Below are 14759 nucleotides of genomic sequence, written 5' to 3'. Positions count from 1 at the left end.
TATCCCACATTCTTATGATTTTATTGATTGTTAGAGCAAATTCAAGAATCCAGGAACATATAATCTGATACACTTCTGTGGCAAGAAACAAACAAAGATGACCCAGAATTCATATGTTTTCACACGAAGGCATCCTACACTTTCACTAGCAAAAATAGAAATATTCCCCTCCTAGGTCTTAGCTCAATCATAAAAATAGAAACCATAAAGAACAGATCTTGGTTCTTCAATCACCAAATTTGAATAAGAAAACCATTAAAAAAGCTCAAAAACATATACTATAACTGTACACAAACATATATAGTTCTAAGAATTCAAATAAAATCCATCCATTCCAAAACAAAGAATAAAATACAACAGAAACACCCAATTCAAGATTCACAGAATTCTAATTCACCTCAAATCCCTACGCGACAATTTTTCGGTCCACCAATTAACGTCCCGGAGGTTCCATTGCTCGGAAACCCAACCGACAAATCCCCGCAAAACACTTTCAAAAACCTTCTCCTAGTCCTCCACGCCTTTGCCTCGAACTCAACTGTAGAAACCATTCTCAAATTGAACCCTACATTTCCCTTATTCCTCTCAGAATTGATCCCATTGACCGCCGAAGTAGCCACAAAACTACCGGCAGCCGCGAAATTCGCAGTCAGAGGAGTGTCAGTTTTCGTTCCCTGCGAAAACGGAGAGACGTTGGTCTCTGCAAGCAAATTGGATTGGTAGTAAAAGAAGGCATCGATTTCATTATACGAGAGGGTCATCTTCTTGTTAGGGTTTCTCGCAGTCAGGCGGAACTCGGAAGTGAAGGAAACGAGCGAGTTATTGGAGAAAGTGAGATTGGAGACGGAGGAGGAGTCGACCCGGAACTCGGGGAGCTCGGGGCGGAGGACGAGCCAGACGATGAAGGTGATGGTTCCGAAAATGACGACGAGGGCGATGACGAAGGCGAAGACGCGGCGGAGGAAAGTGGCGCGGCGGGCGGAGTAATCGGCAGGCTGATAGTATGGGTTGTTGGAGTAATAATAAGGGTCGGAAGGCGGAGGTGGGGCGACGTAAGGGTAGGAGGTGCCGGAAGGGGGCGGATTGGCCGCGTAACCGTTGGCGTTGGGGTTTGGGGCCGGATAGCCTGTGACGGGTCTACTGGGGTCAGCCATCTGTTGGTGCAGCCGGCGGAGGAACCGAACGAACTGGTAAAGGAAGCTTGTAGTTGTGGAAGGAGCGGAGTGGGGTTGACGTATTTTTATTTATTTATTTTTTTACTATATAAAGAAACTTAATACACACAATCTCTTAATACACACAATCTCCATTGCACATTGCGAGGGAGAATATTCACGTTATGAACTATGAAGGTGTCGTTTGCTGGCTATGTTTAGTCACCAAACAAAATTCTCTTTTTTAATTAGAGACGGTCATTCATACTTTAAAATGTTTTTAATCATACTCAATTTTTTTTTTATTTGACTAAAATATCATCGCATATTATTTCTTTATATACATAATGATTGATCTTCCAAATTTATACTTTTCGTAAGTATCGTCTTTGCACACGTATATTATTTGTATTTTAAAATATTATATTTTGTGGGATAAAAATTGATTGGAAAAACTTGATTTTTATTTTAAAAATAGAAAATAAATCGACCAAGTTATTAGAAAATTAATTGATAATATATAAAATTAATTGTATTTATTAAGTGTAGATTTGGAGTAATGGTAATTAATAAGGGTAAATATGAAAGTTCACATAAATATACCAAAAGTAGTTATTATAGTACTCTATTGCTTAATTATATAGTAATAGATAAGAAAAATAATTGTTACAATTTTTATATTTATAATCATACTGATAAGTGCATTTTATATGCTCGATCGAGCGAAAAATACGTGATCAGAAATCCTAGGGGCAGAGAGTTGCTCGCTCGAGCGCACTTTGTGTAAGGCCCGGGATTATTTGATTTAATCCAAAAATATTTAATTTTAATTTGAGAATATTTAATTTGGAAATATTTAGAGTTTAGATTTAAATTCTAATATTCTTAAATTATTTAGGATTGAAATTAAATTAAAACACTTGTCCGGAGACTGAATTGCAAATATGCCAAAATACAGAGACTAAACTGTAAATATGTTATATATATCTTAATTCTCACTTGTAATAGATCACTTCAACGTGTAAACCATCAGAAGAGAAGGAAAGAATCTCATAAGCTCAAAAACACCATTTTCAAGATTTTGGAACTTCGATTTCTTGCGATTCGGCCGTCCGAATTTCGAGTTGAATATATATCTGCGATCAGCGTTCCGAGAGCTACGTTCTGGTATATATTTTATTGCGTTTTCTCATATTTGATTTTTATGTTGAAGATGAAATTTTATTATTATTGGTGATATATGTGTATGAGCTAGCATCGATTATATATTCAAAGACGGATCGATAAAAGACTGTTGTTCGGATTTGATATGAATTTATGAAGCAAATTCGAAACCCTTCCATTTCTGAATTTATTGTTTGGGCGTGTATATGTTGAAGAGATAATGAAAATATATTGTTGAGGATTGGTTTATTGATATTGATATTGTTTCGGTTGCCGGATTTTAGTAATTACGTCGTCGATTCAAGAATTGTTAAGAATTATGTATTGTTCCTTGAGTTGAGATTTGTTTGAGATTTAAATTTGATATGAGAGTTTGTGACTAATTCATTTTCAGATTTGTTTTGAATTGATCAACTTGAGATGTCCGCATTCGAAACCGGAATAGAAGTGAAGAAGGTTTGAAGCCACTTTTTTTTGATGTTTGGATTAAGAAGTTGAATAGATTTTGATATGAGGTTTTGTTGTAGATTTTCAGAATTGAAGTGTCTACAATTCACAAAAACGAAAGGTATAAGATGACATCGAGAGTCAGGGATTTGATACTCGAGAATGATGATTCTGGAATTATCCCGTTAAATCACATACTTGTTGCTTATTGTTCTTGATTTAGAATTGTTATTGTCGATCCATTTCAGGTAGTGGATCTTTGATTTTTATATGATATGATAAATGAGTTGATTCTATTGTCAAGGTCTGATACGATCTTATTTTCGAGTCGGATACGACTATGATAGATGGATATCCATGTCAAGATCGGATACGAATCTTGACGACAAAGATTTGATACGAATCAATTCCTGATATTTATATATATACGTTATATTACTCTATTCTTGAGTTGATATGTTTAGAGTTGAGATGATGTTACTTTAACGCATGTATATGTTGATTATACTGAGAATTATATTCTCACCAGAATGTTTCCAGTTGTTGTCTTGTTTTGCATGTGTGCATGGCAACAGATGAGGCAGGAGCTGGCCAAAGTCGACATAGGTAGCTTGAGAGAGAGATTAGTCGTGGAGACGGTCGGGTTATGAATAGAGTTGTTGTCATGACTTTGTATCAAACTTAGTTGGTTGGAAAACATGTTAGTTAAACATGTGTATGTATCAACTTTTGAAGCACTAAGGTATAGATGTCGGTCTAGGCCATCCAATCACTGCTTCGATCTTGCTTGGATCAACAGATATCCCATCTCCAGATATTACATGCCCAAGAAATATCACTTTTCTCAACCAAAATTCACACTTTGATAGTTTGGCATACAACTTTTCTGCTCTCAATGTTTTCAAAATAGTTCTCAAATGTTCAGCATGATCACATAGATTCTTAGAATGGATCAAAATATCGTCAATAAAGAAAATCACGAAGTCATCAAGATATTTCTGAAATACTCTATTCATGAGACCCATAAACACGCTGGAGCATTGGTTAGACCAAACGGCATAACAATGAACTCAAAATGGCCATACCTCGTTCGGAAAGCAATCTTGGGTATAACTTCGTCCCTAAATCTCAGCTGATGATATCCAGACCTCAGATCGATCTTGGAAGACACAGTGGAACCCTGCAACTGATCAAATAAATCATCTATTCTAGGCAAAGGATAACGATTCTTTACCGTTGCCTAGTTCAGTTGCATGTAATCTATACAAAGTCTCATTGACCCATCTTTCTTTCGTACAAATACTACCGGAGCGCCCCAAGGAGAAACACTCGGTCTTATGTATCCTTTAGCCAAAAGATCCTCCAATTGATCCTTCAATTCCTTCAATTCCACTGGTGTCATTCGATAAAGTGCTTTTGAAATAGGTTGCGTACCTGACATCAGTTCAATACTGAAGTCTACCTCTTGAGTCGGAGGCAATCCTGGAATCTTATCAGGAAAGACATCAGCAAATTCACTAACCACTGTCAAATCAGCCAATTTTGGGCTAGTTTTCATCACATATACTGTATACACAAGAAATCCCTCTGCTTCTCTCTGCAATAAACGAGTCATCGATAGAACAGATATCAAAGGAATTCGAATTCTCGAACCTTTCCCATAGAACTTCCATTCTTCAGCCATCTCAGGTCTGAATCTCACAATCTTCTGAAAACAATCTACTGTAGTCATGTACTTGGTTAACATGTCTATGCCAATAATACAATCAAAATCAGACAATCCAAGCACAATACAGTCTATCTCAATCACATTACCCTCAAACTTTAGTATACAATTTCTGACAGAGTTCACAGATACAATACCTTTCCCCAAAGGTGAAGAAATAGATACTACCGCAGATAAGGGATCAATAGGTAATGCATGAGATATAGCAAATTGCTCAAAAATAAAAGTATGTGATGCACCTAATCTAACAAGACATAAGCAGAATAGCCGCAAAGAGAAAAATTACCTGCTATCATATGATCAGGTGCTGCTTGCGCTTGCTCCTCAGTCAAAGCAAAAACTCGAGCTTGCTGTCTCGGAGGTTGACTCACTGTCTGGCTTCTTCTTTGTCTACCATGTTGTTGAGCTTGTGGTTGGAATGACTGAACAAAAGATGCTTGCCTCTCTGGCTGTGTCACTGATCGAGATGATTCGGCACCTTGTGAACTTCCAGAATCACGTTGTGGGCAAACTCTAGCAAAATGTCCTACCTGATTACAAATATGACAGCTTCCAAATACGCCTCGACACTGGTCGCTGGCATGAAGACCTCCATATTTGTCGCGATAGACTCCTGAAGAACTAGATTTTTGTCTGGATCTAAACTGTTTGGATTCACTAGAACTTGAAGAGCTACTACCAAACGCTTGAATTGCTTCACTTTACCCTTAAAGAAACTTCTCTTACCACTACTGTTGCTTCCTCCTTCGAATCTGGGTGGTGGTGGTAGAATTTGTGGCTGCTCCTGGGGTTGTTTAAATAGCGGTGGCACAAACGATGCTCCTCGTTGTCTCATCAAACCAGCTTCGGCACCTTTTGCTCTATTGAGTGCGTCTGCAAAGTTATTAGGTCTGCTTGCATTTACCAGTGTAAAAATATCTGGATTCAACCTATTAATAAATTGATTCGCTTGAGCCTCATCATTTTCAGCAGTGTGCGGAGAAAATTTCAGCAGACTTGTGAATTTAGCCACATATTCTTCAATATTCAATTGTCCTTGCTGCAAATTAGCAAATTCTGCTCCCTTGTCCTTTCTATAAGAAACTGGAAAGAATCGTTGATAGAAAGCAATTTTAAACACAGACCAGGTAACAATCGTACCTCGATTCTCCAATGCCTTCTTTGTTGCAATCCACCAAATCTTTGCCACTTCATGCAGTTGATGAATAACAAGTCGAATTCTGCAGTCATCAGAATAATCTAAAGAATCAAATAGCTGATCAATATCCTCTAGCCAGCTTTCACATACCACAGAATTTTCAGTCCCCTTCAAAGTTGGCGGTTTAAATGATTGAAATCTTTTCAACAGCGTTTCCATAGTATTGGCAGTCACATCTATCGGATCTCTGGAAGTACTACCCTGAGCATTTTGAGGTTCTACCACTATATGGGGTACTGGGGCTGGTTCTGGTGGAGGAACAACTAACGTCTGTCTAGTTATCGGTGCTTTACAAGGAGGCATATCTGATATTCAAATAGATTAGTACACAAATACATCAATATCTCATAAGAAACAATCCTGTTTCAGTCCTCCTCTGATCAGCATAATCACGCATTCTCAAGAGATTGAGTTCTGATTCAAAAACCAATTCTGATTCATTCTCAGTCAATACATACTTCCAATCAACTCAGATATTCAGGTAAGCATGTAATTCTCAAAGCTGTAAAGCTTCTTCTCATAAAAGATAATCATATAATCAAGTAGAGAAATCAATTACATGCAAGATAAATAAATCAAATAGACTCGATCTACCCCTCTTGTTTCATTTTTATTTCAGTTTAAGAACTAACTTCACTTTGATACCACCTATTTTGGGGACCTCGGGAGCTAATCTTTCTTCTCAATGGGCAATCGATATTAATTACAAACCAAGAAATAAATAAGTAAGAAAACAAATTTTTTTAAAAAAATATGGGTGCGGGTGCGCCCTGGACCGGCGCCCCCGCGCTCAACCTGGCAGAACTTTTGTTCTGCCAGGGCGCGGGTGCGCTCGGGCCAGCGCAGGTGCGCTCAAACGGGCAGAAAAATTCCCAACATGATTTCTTTTGCTGTCAAGGAAGGTTTCATGATGTATAACCCTTACATCCAACTCAAAATACATACAAACAAAGTTTATATCAATAAAACTCAATCTACACATGTAATGCTACCTTAGTGCTTCAAAAGTTGATACATACACATGTTTAACTTTAGCAGGATATTATCGCATGTTTATCAAAGATTTTTAAAGTATTGCGAAGCCTATTACTCAGCTTACTCAAAAGAATTCACCGTATATCTGGACTGAAGCTTGTGAAGTAGGTTTTCTTGAGTTGAAGAAGAGGCTTACGAGTGCACTAGTCTTGATGATTCCTTCAGGTACTGGTGATTTTGTTGTATATTGTGATGATTCTCATAGGGGATTAGGCTGTGTGCTTATGCAGAAAAATCATGTTGTTGCTCTCGAGACAGTTGAAGCCACATGAGACAAGATATCCAATTCATGATCTTGAATTGGCAGTCATTGTATTTGCATTGAAGATTTGGCGATATTATCTTTACGGTGAGAAGTTTGAGATTTATTCTGATCATAAAAGTCTGAAATATCTGTTTTCTCAGTCTGAATTAAACATGAGGCAACGAAGATGGCTAGATTTAATGAATGATTTCGATTGCAAAATCAAATATTATCTAGGAAAGTCGAATGTTGCTGCAGATGCCCTAAGTTGGAAGGTATGTGCTTTATCCTTATCTACTACAGGTGTATCTAGCATGATAGAAGATTTTTGTATTTTTGGATTAACATTTGAAACAGATATGAAGCCTATTTGAGTTTGTACTATTAGATCTGAGCCTGAGTTGTTGATAATCAATGAAGCGCATAAATCAGACTTGAGTATTCAGAAATCCATTAAATGGTCAAAGCTGGACATCAATCCGAATATAAGGTTAGAGATGATGATATTTTTTTATGTGAATAACCGAATTGTGGTTCCAGATGTTGCAGATTTAAGATAAAATGTTTTGAAAGAAGCGCATTGCAGTAGATTTAGTATTCATCCTGGTGGCAGGAAAATGTATAATGATTTGAAGAATCATTATTGGTGGAAACAGATGAAAGCTGATGTCACTGAATATGTATCTCATTGTCTGAATTTCCAACAGGTGAAGGCTGAGAGAAAGAAGCCCGGTGGGCTATTACAGAGTTATCTATTTCTGAATGGAAATGAGATCACATTTCCATGGATTTTGTAACAAAGTTGTCACGTTCATCTCGAGGTTGTGATTTTGGGTGATTATCGATAGGTTGACGAAATCAGCCTGTTTCATTCCATACAGGATGACATATCGACATGATCAGATGGAAAAAATTTATGTTAGAGAAGTGGTAAGATTGCACAGTGTACCTAAATCTATTGTGTCTGATCGAGATGCTAGATTTACCTCTCACTTTTGGCATAGCCTGCAACAAGCTCTTGGTACTCGATTGCATCTGAGTACTGCATATCATCCTCAAACTGACGGACAGTCAGAATGAACGTTACAGACACTTGAGGATATGCTTAGAGCTGTAGTTCTTGATTTTAGAGCTAAGTGGCAAAATTCATTACCACTTGTGGAGTTCTCGTACAACAACAGCTATCAGACTAGTATTGAGATGGCTCCATTTGAAGCACTGTATGGAAAAAAGTGTCGATCACTTTGTAGTGGGATGATATTACAGAGGTACCTGAGATTGGTCCTGATATGATTAGAGAGATGACTGATAAAGTGAAACTCATTCAAAAGTGAATGAAGACGGCTGAAAATGGACAGGCAAAATATGCAAATGTAAGACGTCGACCATTGAGTTTTGAACAGGGAGATAGAGTGTTCTTGAAGATTTCACCTTTCAGGGGCACTTTCAGATTTGGCAAAAGAGAAAAATTGTCTCCGAGATTCATTGGTCCATATGAGATTATTGAGAAGATAGGCAATCTTGATTATCAACTTGCATTGCCTACAGCGTTATCTGGTATTCACGACGTATTTCATGTTTCTATGCTGAGAAAGTATCAACCAGATGCACTCATGTTATCCAGGTAGACGAAGCTGAACTTGACGAGACTCTGAGTTATTTTGAACAGCCTATTCAAATTCTTGATCGTAAAGAAAAGCAACTCAGAAACAAGACTATTTAATTGGTCAAAGTTCAATGAAATCGACATGGAGTTGAAGAAGCAACTTGGGAGACTGAAGAAGACATGAGACAGAGATTCCCTAATCTATTTCACTGATGTGAGTTCTTATTCAGTTTTCTGTTGTTTCTTTATCTTATGTGTATTGATTGATTGTGATTTCGAGGGCGAAATCATATCTTAGAGGGGGAGAAATGTAAGGCCCGGGATTATTTGATTTAATCCAAAAATATTTAATTTTAATCCGAGAATATTTAATTTGGGAATATTTAGAGTTTAGATTTAAATTCTAATATTCTTAAATTATTTAGGATTGAAATTAAATTAAAACGCTTCTCCGGGGACTGAATTGCAAATATGCCAAAGTGCAGGGACTAAACTATAAATATGCTATATATATCTTAATTCCCACTTGTAATAGATCACTTCAACGTGCATACCATCAGAAGAGAAGGAAAGAATCTTAGAAGCTCAAAAACACCATTTTCAAGATTTTGGAACTTCGATTTCTTGCGATCCGGCCGTCCAAATTCCGAGTTGAATATATATCTGCGATCACCGCTCCGAGAGCTACGTTCTGGTATATATTTTATTGAGTTTTCTCATATTTGATTTTTATGTTTAAGATGAAATTTTATTATTATTGGTGATATATGTGTATGAGCTAGCATCGATTATATATTCAAAGACGGATCGGTAAGAGACTGTTGTTCGAATTTGATATGAATTTATGAAGCAAATTCAAAACCCTTCCATTTATGAATTTATATTTTGGACGTGTATATGTTTAAGGGATAATGAAAATATATTGTTGAGGATTGGTTTATTGATATTGATATTGTTTCGGTCGCCGAATTTTAGCCGTTACGCCGTCGGTTCAAGAATTGTCAAGAATTATGTATTTTTCATTGAGTTGAGATTTGTTTGAGATTGAAATTTGATATGAGAGCTTGTGACTACTTCATTTTCAGATTTGTTTTGAAGTGATCAACTTGAGACGTCCGCATTCGAAACGGGAATAGAAGTGAAGAAGGTTTGAAGCCACTTTCTTTTGATGTTTGGGTTAAGAAGTTTAGTAGATTTTTATATGAGGTTTTGTTGTATATTTTCAGAATTGAAGTGTCTACAATTCACGAAAACAAAAGGTATAAAATGACATTGAGAGTCAAGGATTTGAATCTCGAGAATGATGATTCTGGAGTTATCCCATTAAATCACATATTTATTGCTTATTGTTCTTGGTTTAGAATTGTTATTGTCGATCCATTTCAGGTAGTGGATCTTTGATTTTTATATGATACGATAAATGAGTTGATTCTATTGACAAATTCTGATACGATCTTATTTTCGAGTCGGATACGACTACGATAGATGGATATCCATGTCAAGATTGGATACGAATCTTAATGGCAAAGATTTGATACGAATCAATTCCTGATATTAATATATATATTCGTTATATTACTCTATTCTTGAGTTGATATGTTTAGAGTTGAGATGATGTTACTTTAACGCATATATATGTTGATTATACTGAGAATATATTCTCACCGGAATGTTTTCGGCTGTTTTCTTGTTTTGTATGTGTGCATGACAACAGATGGGGCAGGAGCTAGCAAGAGTCGACGTGGGTAGCTTGAGAGAGAGATTAGCTGTGGAGACGTCGGGTTATGAATAGATTCGCTGGTAGCGCTTAGTCGTGTCGCGCCCAAATTAACCCAACTCAGATTAACTAAATAAACATGTAGTAGCGAGAGTAGGGATCGTTCCCATGAGAAAAGTAAAATTTATTTGTGTTCTTAAAAATACTAAAAATAATTAAAAGGTTGGTTTTTCGATTTTACTAACTACTATGTAAAAATTAAAATAAGGAAGATCAATAAATTAACGAGACTTGGTATCGGTCGACTACACCCTTGAAATCATTCACTCAATCATCAATTTTCTAAAAATAATTAATTCTCATTGAATATTCACCATTGAAAATCTAATTCCTATTCCGCCTTAATCTTAGTTAATTAGACACCAACGTTCTAGATTAACCCTTACCAATAAATCAACCCAAATACCAGCGATCTAGATTTAAATCTAAGGTGACATTCATATGAGTGAAACTGATGAATCTAGGCAACACATGTACCAGCGGATGTATTTAGCCTAGTCAATTATTGTTCCTACGATTTAACAAATTCAACAGCAGAAAATATTAAACGCAATTGCTTCACAAATTAGATAATTCAAATAATTACGGATTTGAGTTCTAATTTAGCAGTAGATTGTACGAAAGAATTATCAGGTGATCAATCTAATAATCAAACACAGAAGCATGAAATAAACCAGAACAACCCTTGATACTCGATAAAAATCAAACGTTGAAAATGAAAATCTCACAAAGTAAATAAAATCAAGGGTTTCGTCTTCCTCAACCAAGTACAAAAACTAGAAAGATTAAAATCTAAGAACAGAGAAGATAGAACCTAGCCGCCAGATGTTTTCTTGCGTGTTCAGTCGTCCAGAAGATTGATAATCCTCTCAAAAAACGAGATCAAAACCCTTATATATTACTAGAGTCCTAAAGAAATAATTTTCCTAACTTAAAAGGATTTCTCGAAAAAGTCGGTGCGCTCGATCTTGTGAGTTGGTAGGATCGAGCACGACTTTTTTTCAGCGAGCAGCGATTTTGAAAAATTCATATCCGGAGATCTAGCCGTCAGATTGAGCTGAAATTTGGACAGCTGCTTCAAAACATCTTGAACTTTATTTTGAACATTAAAGATCAGATTTGGACTTCTCTAAAATTAAATATGTTTTTTGATCATTGTTGCTTCGTAATTCTTCTCTTATCTCGGCTCTTTCTTCCATCTTTAGTTCCATTTCTTCTCTTTTACTATATCAAATCACATACAATGATTAGGAACTATAACATATATTTAGTCAATCAAAATACACCTAATCATCAAAAATTAACTCAATCAAACATAGGAAATTATCACCACATCAAACTCCCCCCTACTTAATCCTTGCTCGCCCTCGAGCAACACAAAACCAAAAATAAGCTCGAACTCATAATCCATTACAAAAATAACCATGATCCTCACATTTGCGCCTCAGGAATAAACTCAATGCATGATCAAGAAAGGCGTTAAAATGCTAACAATGGATCAAGTTCAATATCAAGAAATTTCAACTCGCGATATAGCCCCGAACGTGTGTGTCTGTGTGTTTTGTCATTAGCCAGTGTCATGCACACTTCACAGATCCATTCAATGTATAACCCCACAATAGCTCAAGTTGCACACCAACAAATCAAATTAAACCATTGAGAAGTTTTATAGTTTTTTCACTTGTCCGAGTAATTGCACCCGGTTATCCTCAACTCCCTACATTCTCCATATTTAGCTCTTGGAATTTATAGGACTAGAATTTCAATCCTCATTCCAATGCCTCCACTCACCTTACTAACTCCATTTTTTACTTTTTTTTCTTTTTTTTTTCTACTAAGCTCAAAAGGGAGGTTGATAGGCTAGCGAATTCCTAAGACTATCACAAGGCTCACACGACCTTTACTATGTCATATACAATTCACAAACCATGACTCATGCGTGCTAAAGAATATTCAAGAACCATATCAAAGTCTAATTTGCATTGGAGATCAAAGTGTTCCAAAGTTAGCAAATCATCTATTTTCAAAAGAATGCATGTCATCAATTAGATATCATCATGGGCTAGTGATTTTCAACAGTCAAATTCATCACAAACTATGAGCTCTTAACAAAAAATTTTATTTTCAAAAATCGGCTAAATTCTCTCAATGACTGGCTAAGTCCTCTCCCCCATACTTTAAATCTTACATTGTACCCAACATAAGTAAAAATGCAAAATAAAAACAAAAACTAAAGAAAAAACAAATAAAAGATATGGAAGAAAATACTCCCTTGGGTTGCCTCCCAAGCAGCGCTTGATTTTCAGTCTTCAGCTTGACCCTCAAAAGCACTCCTCAAAGAGCGGCTGACGCCCAAAATAAGTGTCATATGACACCACAAATGGGTCTTTGTTCCATGTGCCCTCAAGATTGACTATATGTATACAGTTTAAGCTCGTCACCTCAACAACACTTCAAAGTAGCTGATAAACATGGGAAGAGAACATCTCTGCGGGCTCTTGGACGCCAACATCTTTTGAAACTGGTATTGATGGAAGGCCAGGTTCTTGTGGATGTGTGTATGATAATACTATCGATGAGCTCCTATCGATAGACTCTTGAACTTCGTCATCCTCAAACTCAAGTGGTAACAAATTTCCATCATACGCTATTTCTTCCAGAACATCTTCCGACCGAGGTCCAATAAGAAGAGAAGACTCAAGCAACTCTAAATCTTCAGCATGAATTGATTCACACTCTCAATCCTGGTTCTCTGAGTCATCATCATTAAACCAAATTGGGTTGGTCACTGCTTGAGTATCTTGCTTCACTTCCCGTTCTTTGTGTTCATGGCAGATTGATCTCTTGATATTCTCCATTTTCTCCACAAGGTGACATCTAGAATTTTTAGATCTTCTACAGTTTCCACAGTCGAGTCCACAAGCTTGCTCATGATATCCAGCGGATGTAAGATCAACTCCGAACAACTTCCCTCCTCCTTTTGAAGCTCAAATGTTTGGTCTATAAAATCCGGGTATTGAGATTGCGAATACCGGTAATAGTCAAACTCTGCCATATCATCCAACAGGTGTCTCATGGTATCCTCATCTCGGCAAAATATTGAAATACCGGTTGTGAAAGCTCCATCAACTACCCATCTTCTTGTCACTGCATCCAAACCATCAAGAAAAATTGTAAGGACAGAATAGTTAGAAAACTCATGATACCGGAAGATGGTTTTCAAATCTCTGAATCTCTTCCATGCTGCGCATAATGACTCTCCGTGTTGCTGGGTAAAACTTGTGAATACTTGTCGATTTAACATCTCAAAGTATTACACCGCAAGAATCCCCCTTCGCCTATGAAAAATTCTTTCTATCTCTGGGTCGTATGGAAATTCTTCTTCTTCCGAAGATTCACCTGCACGCACGAACAAACCAGACTAGCACTAGGAGGAATAATAAAAATAAAAAAAACAAAAACATAAATAAATTAAACGCCTTTCCCCGGCAACAACGCCAAAATTTGGTAGCGCTTAGTCGTGTCGTGCCCAAATTAACCCAACTCAGATTAACTAAATAAACATGTAGAAGCGAGAGTATGGATCGTTCCCACGAGGAAAGTAAAATTTATTTGTGTTCTTAAAAATACTGAAAATAATTAAAAGGGGGGTTTTTTGGATTTTACTAACTACTATGAAAAAATTAAAATAAGGAAGATCAATAAATTAACGAGACTTGGTATCGGTCGACTACACACTTGAAATCATTCACTCGATCATCGATTCTCTAAAAATAATTAATTCTCAGTAAATATTCACCATTGAAAATCTAATTCCTATTCCACCTTAATCTTAGTTAATTAGACACAAGAGTTCTAGATTAACCCTTGCCAATAAATCAACTCAAATACCAGCGATCTAGATTTAAATCTAAGGTAGCATTCATATTAGTGAAACTGATGAATCTAGGCAACACATGCACCAGCGGGTGTATTTAACCTAGTCAATTGTTGTTCCTACGATTTAACAAATTCAACAACATAAAATATTAAACGCAGTTGCTTCACAAATTAGATGATTCAAACAATTACGGATTTGAGTTCTAATTTAGCAGTAGATTATACGAAAGAATTATCAGGTGATCAATCTAATAATCAAACACACAAGCATGAAATAAACCAGAACAACTCTTGATACTCGATAAAAATCAAACGTTGAAAATCAAAATCTCACAAAGTGAATAAAATCAAGGGTTTCTTCTTCCTCAACCAAGTACAAAAACTAGAAAGATTAAAATCTAAGAACAGAGAAGATAGAACCTAGCCGCCAGATGTTTTCTTGCGTGTTCAGCCATCCAGAAGATTGATAATCCTCTCAAAAAACGAGATCAAAACCCTTAAATATGACTAGAGTCCTAAAGAAATAAGT

At 36.4% G+C, this 14759-nt stretch overlaps 2 protein-coding genes across 2 annotated transcripts; both read right to left on the bottom strand.

Annotated features, from left to right (window-relative positions):
- Positions 1–219: 219 nt before the first annotated feature.
- Positions 220–1334, bottom strand: LOC140875618 (NDR1/HIN1-like protein 10). The gene has a single exon (XM_073279345.1). It carries the CDS (start codon positions 1152–1154, stop codon positions 399–401), a length of 756 nt encoding a protein of 251 aa, XP_073135446.1. The 5' UTR covers positions 1155–1334; the 3' UTR covers positions 220–398.
- A 2168-nt stretch (positions 1335–3502) lies between these two features.
- LOC140874038 (uncharacterized) lies at positions 3503–5992 on the bottom strand. The gene is made up of 7 exons (XM_073277318.1): positions 5632–5992; positions 5081–5574; positions 4778–5021; positions 4609–4730; positions 4288–4362; positions 3851–3951; positions 3503–3797 (listed from the first exon to the last, which is right to left on the bottom strand). Exons 1-7 carry the CDS (start codon positions 5990–5992, stop codon positions 3503–3505), a joined length of 1692 nt encoding a protein of 563 aa, XP_073133419.1.
- Positions 5993–14759: the final 8767 nt, after the last annotated feature.

Source organism: Henckelia pumila, chromosome 1 (assembly GCF_033568475.1).
Source record: "Henckelia pumila isolate YLH828 chromosome 1, ASM3356847v2, whole genome shotgun sequence".
Taxonomy (NCBI): Eukaryota; Viridiplantae; Streptophyta; class Magnoliopsida; order Lamiales; family Gesneriaceae; genus Henckelia; species Henckelia pumila.
Note: the sequence above shows the minus strand (reverse complement) of the source record. Positions and strands in the feature narration are given on the sequence as shown.

Bases quoted from the DNA above. Each gene is read 5' to 3' on its own strand.
- LOC140875618 (XM_073279345.1), bottom strand. From the start codon at position 1,154: ATGGCTGACCCCAGTAGACCCGTCACAGGCTATCCGGCCCCAAACCCC.
- LOC140874038 (XM_073277318.1), bottom strand. From the start codon at position 5,992: ATGCCTCCTTGTAAAGCACCGATAACTAGACAGACGTTAGTTGTTCCT. The intron at 5,575-5,631 runs GTACGATTGTTA...GATTCTTTCCAG, and splicing joins GAAGGCATTGGAGAATCGAG to TTTCTTATAGAAAGGACAAG. The intron at 5,022-5,080 runs GTCTTCATGCCA...ATTTGTAATCAG, and splicing joins CTATCGCGACAAATATGGAG to GTAGGACATTTTGCTAGAGT.